Source organism: Microcaecilia unicolor, chromosome 2, assembly GCF_901765095.1.
Source record: "Microcaecilia unicolor chromosome 2, aMicUni1.1, whole genome shotgun sequence".
Lineage (NCBI taxonomy): Eukaryota > Metazoa > Chordata > Amphibia > Gymnophiona > Siphonopidae > Microcaecilia > Microcaecilia unicolor.
The window spans coordinates 155,959,314-155,980,049 of record NC_044032.1 but is presented as its reverse complement, the minus strand read 5'-3'; the positions used below and the strand labels follow the sequence as shown (position 1 = coordinate 155,980,049).

The 20,736-nt window shown below is 40.3% G+C and overlaps 1 protein-coding gene across 2 annotated transcripts in view; it reads left to right on the top strand.

Annotated features, from left to right (window-relative positions):
- Window positions 1-20,521, top strand: part of ST8SIA4 (ST8 alpha-N-acetyl-neuraminide alpha-2,8-sialyltransferase 4) — a 241,380-nt gene extending 220,859 nt beyond the window's left edge. For both annotated transcript variants that reach the window (XM_030193419.1, XM_030193418.1), the window contains exon 5: window positions 18,588-20,521. In XM_030193419.1, the coding sequence (XP_030049279.1) occupies window positions 18,588-18,870 (283 nt within the window). In that variant the 3' untranslated portion in view covers window positions 18,871-20,521. The remainder of the gene's footprint in view (window positions 1-18,587) is intronic.
- Window positions 20,522-20,736: the final 215 nt, after the last annotated feature.

Sequence of the window (20,736 nt, the reverse complement as noted above, 5' to 3'; positions counted from 1 at the left end):
GAAAAACAGAAGATTGTGTGTAGTAGATAAAAAGGTTTTTATTAAAGGAGTAGGTGATCTCACATGAAATGATCTGACATGGCCAAGTTTCACTGAATACTGGGCTGTTTTAAGGGTAACTCTCCACAGATCAGATGGCACATAAATTCCTTAAAAAAAACTAGTGCATAAAATTTGCTCCATTTGCCTTTTATCAGCTTTCCAGCAGCATTAGGACGCAGCCCAGTATTGGTGAAATTTGGTCACATCAGGTAATTTTATGTGAAGTCTCTAAAGACAGCATACATACACAAAATTCAGTACCTGATCTAAGGCAGTTGTTACCTTCTTGTCATAAATAGCAAGTAAATGTGAGGAGAGCATGCAACACAATTTACCATAATATTCCTCACAAACCCAGCACTCAAAGTAACATCTACTTCATAGCATGTGAGCAGTTAAACTTATAACCATATTGAAGCTTCTGTAGTGACTTTTTTTTCACACCAGGTACACAGCCTAGTTACTCATTCAGCTCTTCATGACTCCATTAGTAAAATTTAAATTTAAACAACTTAGCAACACTTTTATTACAAAAGTATTTAAAATCACATGAAACTTATGTTTGATGATTCCATATAAATTCTCTCAGGACCTACGCAACATGGCCATGTTTTGACTCATGCTGCGTCAAGACAATGGCCTTGGAATCAAATAATATTTACCAATATAAAAATACTCATCCACATAATACCTTACAAAATAACTATATATCTATAAGTGCAACACCACTCACGTACCTGAATCAAATCACTATTACTCTCAATATTTACTTCATAATTTCAATATGGCAGTGACACGCCGTCACTCTCTCCATAAAAGCACAGCCTACTGTTACAATGAATTAATTTATACTTGGGGATAGCTAGAGCACTCACTAATGTTTCTCCACCACTTACCTATAAGGTAAGAATGATTTATAATTGCAAGGATAAAAGGAATTAAGTGTATTTATTAGATTGCATTAACCTGCATTACCAGGTTTAAAGAACAAGAACACTATATATTTAGATTCAAAAGGTTTATTAAGTTACAATATGATTAATGCAATCATATAAGCGATAGATAGTTCTTTTAAGAGATCTTTACAGATAATCTGTGCTTAAGTAAAGTAGCCAGTTTAAAAGTTAAGGTTACAGTTTAACTTACAGGAGAGTCTTTCTTACAGAGCTGAGTGATGAGCACATGGTCAGGAGCAGGGAGCAGGACTTCTGCAGAGATGGATCTGAGTTGCAGCTGAAGAGAGAATCATCTGCTTGTGTCTGGAACAGCTTCTATCTTTTATACTCTTGCAAGCTTGCAGGAGGATATGATCACAGAGTCCCAGCACCTGCTTCCTGGTTTGCACTGGATAACTTGCAAGGCATTATGGTTATTGTAGTCTGTTCACATGATCACATTATAAGTCTTTCCTTTCTGCAGATGTCCTGGCGTCCATTTGTCTGATAACTGATGGGAGGGGGCAGGTATACCTCTGATGACAGGCAAATGTTTTGTTTATGGTTTTCCTCTGAGTTCTTTGTTGTCAATGGGTTCTCCAGACTTTCTGTCTCTTGGGTCTTTGGTTTTCGGAGATGTCTGGATGAGCCTTCAGGTACCCACCTTAGTCAAGCTTTTGTTAATAGTAATTTTAGGTGGGAGGGCAGAGGAAGCTATATATCTCTCTTTTGTCTTTGTGAAGTGCTCCCAAAATGTTTCCCAGGAAAAGGGAGGGAGAGAGAGTTTGAAAACTCCTTGCAGCAGTACCTTTTGTCTTTTAAATGTTCCCCAAAGGGAGGGGGAAGAGGGCTTTGGAATGAAAGCCAGTTTCTGCTGCATCTTCAAATATATTTTTAAAGCTGTATTTTTGTGTTGAGATATATATATATATATATATATAATTCAGCACAATATATTTTTTTTTTTGTACCCCACGCTTTCCCACTCATGGCAGGCTCAATGTGGCTTAGGTACTTATTTGTACCTGGGGCAATGGAGGGTTAAGTGACTTGCCCTGAGTCACAAGGAGCTGCCTGTGCCTGCAGTGGGAATTGAACCCAGTTCCCCAGGGCCAAAGTCCACCACTCTAACCACTAGGCCACTCCTCCTCCTCCTTTTTAATTCTGATGATTAGACTCATATCACACTACATTTATCCCTCTCTTGGTTCCGAGATACAATAAATTTATAATATATTGGAATGAGGAACCATAAAATAAACTATAAAAGCTAAAATTAAAAACTCTAACTCTAACCTAGTACAGTAGCATAATTTCAAAAAGAACAGTAGCAAAGATACTGAACTGTTTACATGGGCATGTGTATTGGGAGAGGTGAATCCTTTGATAGTGGACATTGAACAGACTGGATGGACCGTGCAGGTCTTTTCCTGCCGTCATCTACTATGTCACGTCATTATGAATCTTGGAATATGTCCTTAGTTGGAATATGACTATTATTATAAACAAATGATTCATCATTATTACTTTTGTCTGCTCATGACTGAAAGTTAGGCTATCTGGGTTAAGTTTTCTGTGGTCAGTTTCATTAGGCTTCTATTCAGTCAGGTGGCAGAGTCTGGCTTTTGCTCTGGTTTAAAATAGGCTTGCAAGTACACTTTATATGACTTCAGTCACACGTGTCATTTTGCTCTACCCCCAGAGACCAGCTCTTTTTTGTCACCTGTTCAGGGGCATATGCTGCTCCCATGTTTATGCCACAGGATATCTTACCCAGTATGCTAGCCAAATCAATAGCATGAGAGTGCGCAACCGACCAATTTACCACTGCAATGGGATGGAACAATCTATTCAGTCATATTCTCAGCATTTGACATTCCAAGGAAAATATTCTCTATTTCAGAGGCTAACTGATGTATTCATAGCAATAATAAAAGGACAGATAGTTCTAATACAGAAACAAGAATGGTAATATGGAATTACTATACTACTGTTATCATTAGAAATAAGAAAGGCATATGTACGCAATTACCATAATAATACACAAAAAGAAAATAATTATTCCTATCAATCCTATACCACAATATCTACTTAATCATTGACCAAATAAGCAAAAACAGAGTCATGGTATAGTACCATGAAATACTTTTCAGAGAGAAACCTTTTTTTTTTTCAGAGAGAAACTACTTATGGGTATTGAGTGTGGTAAAAGGTTACCATATTTATCTGCTTTAGCAATATTCAACGTAGCAATTTAATAGACCATACTCATGTGTTTAATGTTGTGAAGAATTTAGAAAAGATATGTTAATTGTGCTTTGCAATCAGCCAATATTTCAATCCAGAGAGAGCCTTGTGTACGTACTGGCTGTGATACTAAAAAGGTCAGAAACATTCCCTGTACTGATTATACCTGATAGGTCATATAAAGAGAAACCTTTGCTCATAGTTTCAAATATACACATGTGAATATATAACCTTAGATAGCAATTAGTAGAACTTATTATATGTGAGCCATAGCTTGAATAATTCTTTTCTATAGCTTGCCTGCCAGTGAAAATGGTCTCTTTTTCCTTTCTTGGACAAGGACATGGGACAATGTGAACTAATGGAAAGAGTGTTAGTAGGGAGGGCCTATGAATGTCTGTTTATAGTTTCTTGGGTACCCCATAACATAAATCAAACATATAACATGGAGACCACATGACAAACAAACAAAGAGCTCTGTTAGGCCTTTAGGTCTCCGATCATCCATTCCAGATCCAGGATTGAGCTTAACCTGCAAGTAGAACACAAGAAAACAAAAGCAACGTACGCGGCATCCATCTTGGATTGCCAAAGCATTTTCATTCATTTAGAAATAAGCAAAAATTAACAGATTATACATGGTCATTATCTCATAAGTAGAACAGCACAGATATGTTTATTTTTAAAATATAAGTAGAACAGGATCAGATCTATTTATTTAGAAATATATCTGAGATAGCCATATATATATATATATATACGTATAAATTCCTAGCACCATAAAAATATTAATATCTCATAAGTAGAACAGGATCACTATCTCATAAGTAGAAACTCGAACTCTGAAAAAGACAGAAAAAGACAATTTCACATTAATATAGCAGGTCACATGGCTGGTTCTGGTGGGGGATTCCCCCTCTTGCTCCACAGTTCCTTCCTATAATCTTAGACCATAGTATGCAAGCAGCGTGCAGACAGGCTTTAGTTTCTTAGGCTTTAGTTTCTTCAACAAAAATAAACATATTTTGTTAATTCACATTAAAGCACAATATTGAGTTTAAGCTCCAGTGGGAGTTACATATTATAAGGAGGCATTTTTAAAACTTCTTAGTACTCAGTTTCAGCTCTAGTGGGGGTCACTTATCAGAAAAAGACATTTCTAAATCCTTAAACAATATTATCCAAAACAAATTGCAATAGAAGGTATCACAGAGAGACATTTTAAATCTTACTTATTGCAGAGAGACATTATTAAATCTTACACATTCAAAAGAACAATAGAAGCTACATTTTAAATTCTTAACAGTGTTACTAAAGGTTAATAGCAAAAACTTGTTCTATGTTCCTGTCCAACCTATCAACCACCTGGATCCCACTGCCATCTGCAGAGTGGGTCATGCTGTGGAGAAGTCCAGTCCAGGCTGGACGCGTCTCCTCATGTTTATTAGGAATTAAATTGCAGGAAGAGCTGACGGAATGTCAGTTTCTGGTCCAGCAGGACTTGCAGTTATAAGTTCCTGTTTATCTGGGGGCAGATTTCTCTTGTTATTGTTAGCTATCTGCAATATCTGCAAGGCTCTTGCTGTGAAGACACTAGTGGGTTTGTTCTCCCAATATGTAATATTCTCCCCATGAGATTCCAAAATGTCACATGCTTGCTGGCGGTTTTCAGTAGCTACATACTGAGGAGCTGATTCTCTTATTAGAGGTTCCCTTCTATGGGAGCTTAGATCAGAATACAGAACAGGCTGTGTTCCTATGCACTGGGGTTTTGGATGCTGTGAAGGGGGCCTGGGAACTAATGGTTCTAGTTGAAACTCCTGCTAGGGGTGTGGACTGTGATACTGTTACCATGGCTGAGACAGGCATGGCTGTAGCTGTGTTTGGGTCTGGAGGGGCACATGGGCGACCCGTAATGGCTGACCCCTGCAAATGTGAATCCTGTACATGATCAATATTCTCATCTATAAGGGGGCATTTGCAGTGTTAATTCTCTGATTAAATGTTTCAAGCCTGGAACTTGGCTGGCCTGCATTTCTAAAGCTAAAATTCGGGTCTTCGTTTTAGTTTCCTGTGCTGCCTGCCATTGCACCTGTATTCTAAGGGAGTCTAATTGATTATTTAAGCAACTAGCCATTGTGATTAGAAAATCCTTTTCTGTGTCTATCTGCATGCATTCTTTCTCTTTAGCGACTAATTTCTCATTCAATTCTGCATGTTCTTTTAAGCCTTTCTTATATATGGTCCACATTAACCAGAGACAGGCAGAATTCCTCTTGCTCCCTGACTTAATTGAATATAAATCAAATTTTGTTTCAATATCAGAGGGGGTGGAAATATCATCAGTTACATTTTGTGTCCAAGAATTAGGGCCAGAGGATTCTACGCATTGCTTAAGCAAAGTGGGGTTATCTATGTCCTCCTCAAAAGAAACTGCAAAATTGGTTTTTATTGTATGCCAGAGCATGCCTAAAATTTTTGTTATACAGTACGTAAGTGCAATAAGCGCGTAAGTACTTAGATATTGCCATGGCAACGACCATACAACATCCATCCAGCACAGCATTCTAAATATTCTAAATGCCCTGAAAACATTATCAATTATCAATCGGAAATTTAATTAATGAAACCTGATACTCAGTTCTCTATAAAGCAGCAAAATACAAAAATATAATTTAAGAACACTGCTACCTTACTCGCACAGTATATCTGCCCACATTCTCCACAAATAAAATGTTACAAGGAATTAATTTATACTTGGGGATAACTAGAGCACTCACTAATGTTTCTCCACCACTTACCTATAAGGTAAGAATGATTTATAATTGCAAGGATAAAAGGAATTAAGTGTATTTATTAGATTGCATTAACCTGCATTACCAGGTTTAAAGAACAAGAACACTATATATTTAGATTCAAATTAAGTTACAATATGATTAATGCAATCATATAAGCGATAGATAGTTCTTTTAAGAGATCTTTACAGATAATCTGTGCTTAAGTAAAGTAGCCAGTTTAAAAGTTAAGGTTACAGTTTAACTTACAGGAGGGTCTTTCTTACAGAGCTGAGTGATGAGCACATGGTCAGGAGCAGGGAGCAGGACTTCTGCAGAGATGGATCTGAGTTGCAGCTGAAGAGAGAATCATCTGCTTGTGTCTGGAACAGCTTCTATCTTTTATACTCTTGCAAGCTTGCAGGAGGATATGATCACAGAGTCCCAGCACCTGCTTCCTGGTTTGCACTGGATAACTTGCAAGGCATTATGGTTATTGTAGTCTGTTCACATGATCACATTATAAGTCTTTCCTTTCTGCAGATGTCCTGGCGTCCATTTGTCTGATAACTGGGGGACAGGCAAATGTTTTGTTTATGGTTTTCCTCTGAGTTCTTTGTTGTCAATGGGTTCTCCAGACTTTCTGTCTCTTGGGTCTTTGGTTTTCGGAGATGTCTGGATGAGCCTTCAGGTACCCACCTTAGTCAAGCTTTTGTTAATAGTAATTTTAGGTGGGAGGGCAGAGGAAGCTATCCAGCTTATAATTGAAAAAGAAAAACGCCTATATTGCGACTCAAATCGGGAGATAGACGTTTATCTCACAAAAACAAATAAAGCGGTATAATCGAAAGCCGAATTTGGATGTTTTTAACTGCACTCCGTCGCGGATGCGGACAAAGTTGATGGGGGCGTGTCAAAGGCGTGGTGAAGGCGGAACTGGGGCGTGGTTATCGGCCGATCAGAGATAGGTGCCTTTCGCCGATAATGGAAAAAAAATATGCGTTTTTAGCGAGAATTTAGGGCACTTTTCCTGGACCCTGTTTTTCCACGAATAGGGCCCCAAAAAGTGCCCTAAATGACCAGATGACCACTGGAGGGAGTCGGGGATGACCTCCCCTGACTCCCCCAGTGGTCACAAACCCTCTCCTACGACAAAAATATGCCGTTTCACAACTTTTTATGTTCACCCTCAAATGTCATACCCACCTCCCTGGCAGCAGTATGCAGGTCACTGGAGCAGTTATTAGGGGGTGCAGTGGACGTCAGGCAGGTAGACCCAGGCCCATTCCCCCCCACCTGTTACACGTGCTGGTAAATGGGAGCCCTCCACACCGCCCCCCCAAACCCACTGTACCCACATGTAGGTGCCCCCCTTCACCCCTTAGGGCTATAGTAATGGTGTAGACTTGTGGGCGGTGGGTTTTGAGGGGGATTTGGGGGGCTCAACACCCAAGGGAAGGGTGCTATGCACCTGGGAGCTCTTTTACCTTTTTTTTTTTTTTTGTAAAAGTGCCCCCTAGGGTGCCCGGTTGGTGTCCTGGCATGTGCACTACGAATCCTGGCCCCTCCCATGAACAAATGCCTTGGATTTATTCGTTTTTGAGCTGGGCGCTTTCATTTTCCATTATCACTGAAAAACAAAAACGCCCAGCTCACAAATTGTCGAATAAAACATGGACGTCTATTTTTTTCGAAAATACGGTTCGGTCCGCCCCTTCACGGACCCGTTCTCGGAGATAAACGCCCATGGAGATAGACGTTTTTGTTCAATTATGCCCCTCCACATATCTCTCTTTTGTCTTTGTTAAGTGTTCCCAAAATGTTTCCCAGGAAAAGGGAGGGAGAGAGAGTTTGAAAACTCCTTGCAGGCAGTACCTTTTGTCTTTTAAATGTTCCCCAAAGGGAGGGGGAAGAGGGCTTTGGAATGAAAGCCAGTTTCTGCTGCATCTTCAAATATATTTTTAAAGCTGTATTTTTGTGTTGATATATATATATCTGATTCAGCACAATATCATGCTACATATTTAATTCTGATGATTAGACTCATATCACGCTACATTTATAATGGCCTTGGAATCAAATAATATTTACCAATATAAAAATACTCATCCACATAATACCTTACAAAATAACTATATATGTATAAGTGCAACACCACTCACGTACCTGAATCAAATCACTATTACTCTCAATATTTACTTCATAATTTCAATATGGCAGTGACACACCGTCACTCTCTCCATAAAAGCACAGCCTACCAGTCATATGACCATGCTCACACACATCAGATGTCAATTCACATTAATGAAGCCCTGTCAAGTTCAAGATTCAGTCCCCCTGGGTGGACAGTGTTTAATACAAAAATCCATTTCTGCTCTTTAAAATTGAAGGTTGTCCATCTTACCCTCTTCCTTGCCTACCTGAATCTGTTCAAGAACACACCAAGAAATATCACCCAGCATATGCCCTTTCTCCATCCAGTGAGCAACCAATGGTGCCTGCTTGCACTCACACACAATTCATGATTTATGTCCATTCAAAGTTTGATTTTACGCTTCATTCTACCCACGTACATTAACTTACAGAGTCATTGAATTACGTAAACTACATTACTTGACTTGCATTCTGTATTAGTTCAAGCCATTATTTCTCTATTCTGCCAAATACATGTAAATCTCACTGAGTCAGTGTTTCTCCTAATGTATGACCCCTCTGATAAGCAATAAGAGGTTTTTCATCAAAACTCAGATGTACAGATAACACCTCCCAATATTTATATATTAATGCAACAACCAACAAAATATGTATAAGGGAAAACCACCACTAACTTGTCAGTGTTCTGAGTAGTATTATATTGTAAGCTCTCTTGAGCAGGGACTGTCCTTCCCCATGTTTTAACTTGTACAGCACTGCGTAACCCTAGTAGCGCTATAGAAATGCTAAGTAGTAGTAGTAGTAACCGGACATCATGATGAGCAAATTTTGCCCTTTTAATGTGTTCTCTTTATAACAGTTTGAATATCACGTCACTGCTATTTGGGACCACCTTCTGGAAAGGGGTTATCCATGTTCTGTTAAAAATAGAGCATATTATAGGGCAAAAATTGCTCATTGTGATGCCCTGTTACAATATAATAGTATTGAACACTGGCCACCTGGGATGGTTGGGAATTGATATAATGCCTTTCTGTGCTTTCTAATGGAGGTAGCAACTGACTTTCATTTACCTGTTACAATCCACTCATGATTTTCTAGGGCTTTGTCATCTCATCATGGCTGTCTAAGATGGAAAAGCCCAAACCTCTGGGCCTTCTCTGTACCTTTCCTAATCCCATGGTATCTTTTTGAGATGCAGGTACCAGAACTTTATACAATATTTGAGATGCATTCACATATCATAGAGCAATAGAAAAGCATTGTGATAGTCTCCATTCCTTTCCAAATAGTTCCAGATATGTACTGTGGAGGCAGTGCATTCAAATAGATCTCATACATAGTCATTGGGGACCTCAAAGACCAACACCGAGCACCCCTGACAGGGTTCCTCCTGAATAGGAGGTGGTAAGTGCTCCCAGATTAACCCCTCTCTTTACTAAGCTGCACTAGCAGCTGGCAGTGTGCTAATGCCAACATAGTCCATTCACTTTATTATTAAATGGGGGTACATTTTTGCAGGTCTCATGCGTTAACAGACAGATTGGTGGTCATTATTTAGCTAATCCAAAAAAGGAGGACATGAGGTTTCTTACATGTGAGCTGTTTGCTAATTATTTTCATGAGAAGCCACTGAAGCTTTCTAGTTATTTTTCATATGATTTAGTTTCTGATGCTACTATGCACATTTCTACAGATGAGCAGTGGTTTGATTTTCTATCTTTTTCTGATCAACAGGTTTTGGATCCAGTTCAACTACTGAACAATTTTAATAGTGTACTTAATTCTTGTTCTACTGTTATGTTAAAGCTTCTTCTATAGCAATGATGGTTACCAAGGGTCCTGTTTACTAAGCCACACTAAAGGTGCGCTAGCATTTTTAGCGTGCGCTAATGATTAGCATGCACAAAGCGCTAAGTTGCCGAAAGGAACATATGGGTGACTCTAGCATTTAGTGTGCGCTAATAATGCTGGTGCACCTTAATAAACAGGGCCCCAAGTCGTTTGATGAGAGTATAGTACTAGGGATATTGAAGTGAGCTGCTCTGACTCCCCTAGTTTAAAAATAAAACCTTTGTTGGATAGTTCTTCATTGCTCCATTTCTTCATTGCTTTTTTTTTTTTTTACCAAAGTCTTTGAAAAACTGGTTTTGCAGCAATTGTCTGATTTTGTACACAAACATTTTGTGTGGCATTTATCAACCTGGATATAGAGCAAAACATAATATGGAGACATTGCTTTCAATGTTAGATTAAATTCAACTTTGATTTGATAGGGGAACTAGGTTTTTTTCTGGTGTTGCTGGATGTGTCTGCAGCATTTGATACTGTGAATCATTCCTTTTTTGTTGCCCGCTTAAGATCTTACAGGATAGCAGATAAAGTCCTGTCTTGGTTTACTTCGTATTCAGGAGAGCATCAATTCTGGGTGGTCACTGGGGACTGTCAGGCTAGAAGGAACACTATGACCTCCAGTGTGCCTCAGGGCTCTTCTTTGTCAGCATTATTATTTAATTTTGTTTTCTCCCTGTTTGCAAGGTTTTCCAGGTGGTTGGGTTTTTACAGGTGTTTGTGCATGGATGGCTGCTAATTGTTTGTCATTGAATTTATGAAAAACTCAAATTCTCTGGCTCTGTTGAGAGTGATGAATGTCCTAGTTATTTCTCTTTCTTTTGAGGGTGTTACTCAGTTCTACACTTTCCTTTAAGCCACAGATTAATCCAGTAATTAGAACAGTTTTCTTCAAGATTAGTATGGTGTCCCATTTGAAACAGCTTGTACCTGACAAGAATTTTCTGTTAATGCAGTGTCTAGTGATACCACACTTGCATTATTGCAATGCCTTGCTGTGTGGCTTACCATCATTTTCTTTAAAGGCTCTTCAGGTTGCTCAAAATACTGCTGCCTGTTTAATTTTTGGTGGATCTGAGATGGATCATGTCTCTCCCCTGTTTTTGAAATTGCTCTGGTTGCCTGTTAGGTGGCATGCTTAGTTAAAAGTTTTAGTTTTTAATGCATTACATAAGGATGCCCCAGCAAGTCTAATTACATCTTTGCACAATTACTGCCCTACTAGATCTTTGAGGTCACAGGATAAATGTTTGCTTGAAGTCCCTTCATTCTATCAGGTCTCTCGTAAAGAAAATCATATTTGTATATTCCCTTGTGAGTCCAGCTATGTGAAATGCAATTCCACTAGAGTAGAGGCAGAAGGACTCCTTATAGTCTTTTAGCAGACATCGTAAGGCTTTTTTATTTAAGCAGACTTTTTTATTTGATTTGTTTGTATATTTTTTTTGTCTTGGGTTTATCTTTTATTATCTATGTACTACTGTAACCTGTTCAGATTATTTTTGATAGGCAGGATATTCATTTTTTAAATAAATAAATTAGCATGGGACCTGCAAAAAGACAAAAGAAAAATCCTATTCCATTATGTTACTTCCCACTCTTCCAGGACGTGTCCATCGACCAGCAGGTAGAGATAGAAAACTCAGAACTGAGCTGTCCCATATATACTCAGCCAGCCAGCCCAATTCTCCTGTATTTTCTATCTCCAGCAGGTGGATGGACATGTTTCCTGGTTCTGAGACCTTCTCCTGGTCTGGTTGGTCAACTGGTCTCCCAGTCTGATGGATCTGGTGGAAGTCATATCTGGTGGTGCCAGATCCCTGTCTCTGGTCTCCACAGATCCCTGCACTCTCTGCTTCCCCCTCTGCTCTCTACTGCTGCCTGACAATTCTAAAGCTGGGGGGAAAAAAGGCAGGCTTCTTTTTTTTGGGCTGTTTTCATCGCAGCAATTTGAATAGCATGTGTTCTGTCCCTGAGATAAGAGTAAATAGGATCCCTAACAACCAAATCTGTGTTCACTGCACTTTCATATATGGCTGAACAATCATGGGAAAAACCAAGAAATCAACTGAGACAAGATAGCGTCATCTAATTTCTGCAACTGTGCCTCTATCAAACAAAGAAGATCCAACCTCTGTTCTAACATCAAAGATCCCATTTTGTATCCGACTTTGAAGCAAGAACTGGGATGTCCAGGGTGGGATGTTCATGGTTCCCCTAGTATTTTACAAAAAGCTTTGCTGAATGCTGAGCCTTTTGTGAAATACATATAAGGATTCTGACAAACATATGGGTATTTACCAGCTTGATGAATAAGTTCTTTACCAAATAAATTCAAATAAGCTTCCTGCCCATGTGACATCAGCTCAGAATCTCCTTCAGGCTTTTTTTCTCTGCGCTACATGATCGGGTGCTGAGAGGTGCGTGCAGGCACCATGCTGGGCACCATTGGGTAACTGGTGATATCAAAAGAAGGCCCTTCTCCTAACTATTTCTGGGCAGCCCTACTGCAGCACTCCTTGAGACCATCTGGAGATGTTGAGAGGTGTGTGCAGGCACTGTGCTGGGCACCATTGGGCAGCTGGTGACATCAGAATGAGGCCCTTCTCCTATTTCCAGGCAGCCCACCTCAGAATGCTACATAGGCATGTGCAGAAAGAGACAGCCCCCCCCCTCCTCCTCTTTGTAGTCATTGTGGGGCATGGGAAAGCAGAAAGGAGGGCAGAAGAAGACATCTGCGTCAATCATTAAGAGATCCATGGACTTACATCTACAAGCAGCTAAGATGCTGGGGTCAATATATACTTCTAATATGAGTATTCGTTCACCCTCTGATGCTTCCCTTAAATGGCAAACTGACCTAAATATTTTTCTTACAAGTTAAGCATTGGAGGCCAAGGTGAAGGGTATATTAGAGTTGACAGAAAATGTCCCTGCAGGAACTGTAATATAAAGTCTTGCTGGGTTTCCATGTTTCCCAGTGATGAGCCTTTCATGTAAGATCAACCATTGCAGTGTGTTAAATGCGCTGTTGCAAAAGGGACATCGAGATACACATTCAGCCCAGAATGTGATTGATGGGTTGTGCACACCTTCCAGCAGGTGGAGACTGAGAACTCTGAATCTGGAGAGAGCCAATAAGAGCCCTGCCCAGCTAACCGCAGAACCAGTATTCTTAGTCTGCAGCAGGTGGAAGATGGTGAGCCCTTCAGTCTCCCTCTTTGGACTTTTCTTTCTTCTTTAATATTTCATATTCAACTGTTTGTTTGCTTATGGTTCAGCTCTGTGTTGGGAGTTGCTATTCTCTTCTGTTCTTTCTGTGCATCCTTTTAGGTGTTTGCCTGACTGTGGAGGCTGAGTCCCGTGGGGGTCTCTGTGAGCCTCGGGAGTGTCAAACCCAGGTGCCCAGGTCTCTTCCCCCCAAGCCCTCCCATAAGCATGGTATTTTGTTTGAAAGCCTTTGTTTCTTCAGGGGAAGAGAGGTTGTGGTAAGGGAGAGGCAGCAGCATTTAAAAAACAACAAAAACAAAGTGAAACCTCTAACAGAGAATTTATTTTTAATCTCGTTGAGACAGAGATATAAGCAAGCAAGGCAGCTCCCTTACCTTTTTGGCGCAGCGGCTGTCAATGGTTTTCAGTTCTGCGGAGCTCCCATTGTGGAAAAAAAGAGCACCGTTCTTCTTTCTAGCTGCAATGTCAGAAAAACTCCGCTGCTGTTCTGTTTGGGAGTGAATGGGTCTTGCAAGTATTGCATGGCAGTGGAGGGTCCTTCGGAGGTGGGGCCCGCTGTCATTCTTCCCCCGCCGGAGATCTTGAGTAAAGACGCAGCTGGGATGAATGAAAAACCGCTGGTTTCAATTTTGAAGGGAAGTGCCGCCATTTTACCCCCCCCCCCCCCCCCCCATTCAGTTTCGGAGGAGTGGCCGGGTTCCCTGCCTGTTTCTTCTACAGAGCAAGCAGTGGGGACTCTATCAGTTCTTTCAGCAGGGTCGGATGGAGGTTTTCCTCCAGAATTCATACTTCAAATGTACAAAGCTTTTCTTATGCACAAATCAGGGGCCTCTTCTGCCCCTGTGAGAAGGTCCTTAGAGGGATGGCTAGTCTCTGCTAATCGCCTTAGGGAGGTTTATGATCTGGAGGAAGATCTAGGCTTCTTTGAATGAGCCAAATATTTTAGGTGAGGACCAGGTTTCAGAAGATCCTGGGCAGGTAGAAGAAGGGCACGATTTTGTCTTATGGCTTGGCTCTTGAGCAGGTGCAGTTGATGAGAGATTATTTGGTGAATGTGATTTCCATGATGCTTTGATTACGGCGTAGATCCACTTCTCTCAATTGTGTTGGAACTTAGAGGGTCTTCAAGGAGTTTGGGTGTCGGTAGCACAGATCTTGGAGTTTTTACAGCATGGTTTTGACAAAGGCCTGGCGCTGGCTTCCCTTAAGGTTCAGATTGTGACTGTCTTGTTTTAGGGGATGCATTCAGGGGTAAGCTTTAGCTTCTCATCCAGATGTTTACCGTTTTTTTATGTGGTGCTAGTCTGCTTCAGCCTCCTGTTCAGGCTATTTTTCCTCTCTGGGATCTTAACTTAGTTCTTTCTATTCTCACTAGGTCTCCCTTTGAGCCTTTAGCATCCTATACTTTAAAGGTTTGATGCTCAAGACGGTATTTTTGGTGGCTGTTGCCTCGGCTAGAAGGATGTTGGAGTTAACAAGCCCTTTCTTGTCGGGCTCTGTTCTTAAGAGTTTGCTAAGGATCATCGGGTAGTGTTGCGTCCAGTTGCTTCCTTTCTGCAAAAAGTTTTATCTAGATTTCATTTGTTTCAGTCAGTGGTGTTGCCTGTTCTGTGTTCCTCCTCTGGGTCAGAGGCACAGCGCCGTTTGAAGTGTCTCGATGTCAGGAGGATACTGAAGTACTATGTGAAGATTACGGAGGAATTCTGTTGGTTGAACCGTCTCTTTCTGCTAATTGGAGGAATTCGTAAAGGACTTGCGACTTCTAAGGCCACCATTTCTAGATGGCTTAAAGAAATGATTGCTTCTGCTTACCTGCTTTCTGGGAAGCAGATTCCTCAAGGAGTCAAGGTACATTCTACTAGAGGTCAGGCGGCATCATGGGCAGAATGGTTGCTGGTGTCTCCTGTGGAAATTTGTAGAGCGGAGATTTGGTTGTCGTTGCATTCCTTTTCCAAGCATTACAGAGTGGATGTGCAGAGTCGACAGGATGCAGTTTTTGGTGTGAATGTCCTTACGTCTGACCTGTTAGGGTCCCTCCCTTGAGGTTACTGCTTTGTTACTTCCCATCAGTCATATTCTGGGCCAGTCCAGAGGGACGCTAAAGAAGGAGAAATCGGTTCTTACCTGCTAATTTGCTTTCCTTTAGTCCCTCCGAACAGGCCCATATCCCTCCCTTGTGGTATTTGTCAGATAGAATTTTTCCCCTTTTGTGTGAGCTGCATTGTTGGTTTGCTGTTGTATTGTTCTTATAACAAAAAAAAAGAACTTGGAACACAATTAAAACCATGCTATGTGCTACAAGTAGGCTTGCCTTTCTTCAACTACTACTACTACTTATCATTTCTATAGCACTACTAGACATATGCAGCATTGTACACTTGAACATAAAGAGACAGTCCCTGCTTGACAGAGCTTACAATCTAATTAGCTTCAAGGGCATGTCCTCCCATAGGCACTACTTCTGGAAGGCGTGCACAACCCATCAGTCACATTCTGGACTGGTCTGGAGGGACTAAAGGAATGCAAATTAGCAGGTAAGAACTAATTTCTCCATGGTGTCACAGATTTCAACCAAGAAAAAGAGAAAATTACCATAGCCAAAAATCCTCAGCATCCTAAACTTTTTTGATGTCAAAGCTTCAACATGACAGGGAAAATGTTCAATCATAGGCTTTTGGCTAATCCCAAAAATACTTTTTTCAAAAGGCAGAATCCAAAAAAAGCATGAAAAAAATTTAAAAGTTTGTATATTCTTGGAGAAAAAAGCCATCAAGGCAAAAAAAAAAAAAAAACCCCTCCATGAAATGTGGCACCATGTATACTCAATTTGTGTTCTTAAAACAATTTCAAAATCTTATGCACAACTATCCTGTGTAACTTGTCATATGGTCTCCACAATTATGCTTTGTCACTACTTAAATCTGGAGTTAACACATACAGGGATTAAAAGCTGGAGAGATTGGCAGTAGTGAATAAACTATAAAGTATACTTGTTCAGATCGTCTCCTTGTAGACACAGATGCAGTCTTTACAGCAAGAAGTGCACCTCTCCACAAAAGCTTGTCATAACAAAAAATCTTGATGCAACCTTGATAGCAGGAGATAGCAACAAATCTTGATGAAAAAGGCCCCCTTATTTCACTCTGTCATTCCCAATCCTGGTCCTGGAGGCACCCAGCCAATCAGGTTTTCAGGATATTCACAATGAATGTTCATGAGAGTGATTTGCATACAGTGGAGGCACTGCACGCAAATCTCTCTCATGGATATTCATTGTGGATAACCTGAAAACCTGACTGGAGTGCCTCCAGGACCAGGTTTGGGAACCACTGCCCTAAGGTTTCTTCAGAGGAAATGCAAACTATTTGAGAAGCCCTTTTACTAAGCCGTGGCAAAAAGTGGCCTGCAGCAGTGCAAGCACATCTTTTGGGCATGTGCCTGGCCAGTTTTTGCTGTGTCCTGAAAAAAGGTCTTTTTTTTTTTAAGGGACTGGAAAATGGATGTGCCGCAAAATAAAAACCAACGTGTGTCCATTTTCGGCCTGAGACCTTACCACCACCCATTGACATAGCAGTAAGGTCTCATGCACTACCCAGGCATGTGTCCACTGCCATTTAACACCAGGTAAGCGCCATGCGGTAGAAAATATTTTCTACCACTTGTTTTTAGCGCATACCAAATTCAAAATTACTGTCAGGTGGTAATCAGCAGTTGGCGTGCGCTGGACAGTTATTGCGAGGGTAACTCATAAGCCCTTACTGCTAAGTCAATGAATGGCGTTAAGGGCTCATGCCGTAAATAGACATGCACTAGTTTTCATTTTGCCGCACGTTCATTTCCCGCCCCCCCCCCCCCCCCCCACAACCCCTTTTTTCCAGACGTGCTGGAAAAATGGTCCAGTGCGCGTCTGAGACTCAAGCCCACATTACCGCTGGCCACTTTTTGGTGCACCTTTGTAAAAGGGCCCCCTAGAGTGTTCCACTGTATTAAGCAAAACAAATCCAGCATTGTTCCTCTGTTGTACTATTATTATAGCATGTTATTAGATAATTTATTTACTGCCTTTCTGTGGTACAGTCATAGACATGGTGTAAGTGATCACACCTAAAATTGGGCCCCTAAATGTCTACATGCTAGTATTTTATAACAAATTATAATGGCTAATGTGTCATCATAGAATACTAGCGGAGCACCCTAATTTTGGTGCCTAAGGGGCAGGGGCATAGCCAGACAGCCAATTTTGGGTGGGCCTGAGCCCAAAATGGATGGGCACAGAATTCAGTCCCTCCTGGCCTCCCTCCGCTCTGCTCTCTGCATTCTTCCTCCCCCCTACCCTCAAACACAAAATATTAAATACTTGAGCTGGTGGAGATCCCCAGACTACACCAGCTGAAGATTTCCTCTTCCTCGGACAGCCAGTGCTCTTCCAAACAACAGCTGGCAGCACTTGACTTGAGCTGACGCCGCTGCCAGTAGTCTGTACATGCTCAGTGCTTCCGCATGGGTGAAAACTGAGCATGTGCAGAGGGGCCGGTGTGTGGTGCCAGCTGCCGTTTGAAAGAGCATGGCTACCTGAGGAGGAGGAAATCTTTAGCTGGTGGGGTTTGGGGATTTCCACCAGCTACAGCAAAAGTGCCATAATTTTGGGTGGGCCTGAGTCTAAATTGAGTGGGCTGTGGCCCACCCATGCCCACCTGTAGCTATGCCACCGCTAAGGGGTCTTTTTACAAAGCTGCAATAAAAGGGGCCTGCGCTAGCATCAGTATGTGTTTTTGACGTTCCCTGAGGCCCCCTTTTTACTGCAGTGGGTAAAAGGCTGCCTTTTTTGATGGAAAAGATATGACTGTGTGGTAAATGAACCTCTTGCCATTGAAGCCATTTCGAGGGGGATCACTTAGTGCCACCCATTGAGTTGGTGGTAAGGACTCCCATGTTATCCCAGCAGTAACCGGGCAGTGTGTGGTGATACCCAATTACCTCTGGGTAAGCACCGGTGCTACAAAAATAGGAACAATTTTGTAGCCCTGGAAATAGTGCTTGCTGAGGGTGGGAACTACCACCAGGCTCCTGCAGTAGCCTGGCAGTAGTTCCAGAGTAGCACATGGAAAGCCTGTTGCCACATTCCATCCCTTTAGTTAAAGGGCCCCTAAGTTTGAGCACCCTTTTTTTAATTGACCCCTTGGTGTGCATAAGTGTACTAGTATGCTGTGCCATGTAATGTGATAATATGTTCAATAATCAAATTGAATATAAAAATACCACTTACATTGTATAAGTGTTTCAATAAACATTTTGTGTTGTACAAGTTTACAATATGCATCTTTTCATACTGTTTTTCCTTTTCTTTTTACAGTTATTGGTTGACAAATAAGGTTCACATCAAGCGACCCAGCACAGGTCTCCTCATGTATACTCTTTCTACCAGATTTTGTGATGAAATCCATTTGTATGGATTCTGGCCATTCCCTGAAGATTTCAATGGAAAAGCAGTGAAATATCATTATTATGATGACCTAAAATATAGATACTTTTCTAATGCCAGCCCACATCGGATGCCACTAGAATTCAAGACGTTAAATGTACTGCATAATAAAGGTGCACTTAAATTAACAACGGGCAAATGTGAGCAGCAATAAAGTGTATTGAAAATACAATAAGTACAGAATATGCAGCTTACCTGAAGCTGTGTGTTGTGGTATGAATTAAACTATAAACTGTATTTCAGAAACCACTACGTTCTTGAAAAAAGGAAAATTATTGAAGGTGCATTACCGGCCAAAAGAGTTGGAAGGTGCTACAGGAACTTAAATGTCGTCAATCCTAGGACTGAGGATATACCAGATTTACAAAGAAGGCACCGTCTGCCGGACGCAAGCATGGAATTTACTAAGGAGCTATGTAAAAATCAAATTGCTCATCTAGGCTGGTTTGAAGCCATAAAGGCCAGCTGAAGCATGAGATATCTGGTTGGCATAATTTTCCTATAGGAATAGAGGGCATTTATTATTGGAACACTGGAATTTGTAAAGTATTAAGAACTTATAAAATTAAATAAATGCCTTCAGTCAGATGACTGTCTGACCCTGTACTATAGTTTATTTTGTTAATTTTATTTAATTTCTTTTTTTTTCCTCTTATTTTTGCTTTGGTAAAATAGGGTACTAGAAGACTCAGTGATTAAATAAAAAAAAATCATGATATGGTAAAGAAAGAGGTGTGATAAGCTGGGCCAGCTTTTTAGATATCATTATCATGGACAGTTCACAGCTGGACATTATTTCTAACTGCAATAGGGCATACCAGCCATGCTTCAAGCAAAAGTGTCTCTTGTTACGTGCCATTGAAGGTGCCCTTACTTTTGGTACCAAAGATAATGATGATTTTGTATACTTGTCTTTTTTATGGGGATAACATGTAAATCTAGAACTGTGATGCTATAATGCTGGAGCAAAATTAGACTTGTGGGACCTTTCGTTTACTGTAGATTTTTTAAACTGTTTTAATGAAGTGTCTTCTAAGCAAAACTTTTGCGTAGCAGTTTATTTTTAGAGAGAAGTTGCTTATTGATCCCTTGTACTGTACACATATTCAGATGGGATTTAGATGAGTATTCTCATTTGAATGTGAGTGTTATACTACATTGTATTCACATTTTTAAAGTCTTTAATTGTATGGAAACTACTTTGTCTTTTGAAAGAATTATTTATGATGTTTTGATAAAATGGAACAACATTGCATAAGACACCTACATTTTAAGCTTAAAAGAAAATCAGTTACCTGGACAATTCAACTAATGAGCACTGCTAATCAAATAAATGATGTCAAAAGAACTTCGAAAGAATACATACAACCTGCAGAATAATTGACAAGCACTTGCAGTCTTATTTTCTTCCCATTTTTTTACATTTTCCTGTTTACATTATTAAAAGAGAAGTAGTACAAGCTGCAAAAAAAAAAGGTTTTGGCTTTTAATGGAAGTAATGCATAGAAAAATTCAATATAGTTGTCATAACAGAATTAGCTCAACAATACCCCCAAAGGGAATCTGTACCACAATCTTAGGCTTATTTATGACTGAAGTGCCTCCAACACCAAATCCCAACACAACCTTGTTTTGACAAAAAGCAAGCTTTCTTCTGATTGATTCAGTTTATCAAAGTATTTTCTTTGTTTTCTGTAAAATTGAATCTGTTTGTTCGGCAGTTTATATTTCCTCTGGCTGCATTGCTGCTTGGTTTTTGATTCAGGTGCTTGTGTACAAATTCATTTTTGAAATGACATTGGGAAAATAAAACTACAATTTGTAACTTCTTTTTTCTTATTTTGATTTAAAGTGTATACAATTCAATAAATTTGACCTGGCACCCAGGTTTGGAACCTTACAAAGAACATTTCTAGTAGAATATACTGTAGATCACAAGTGGTCGCAGCAGATTTAGAACATTTTATTTATGGAACTGCCTTTATCCAAAGCAGGAAACACAAAAAATATATATAATAAA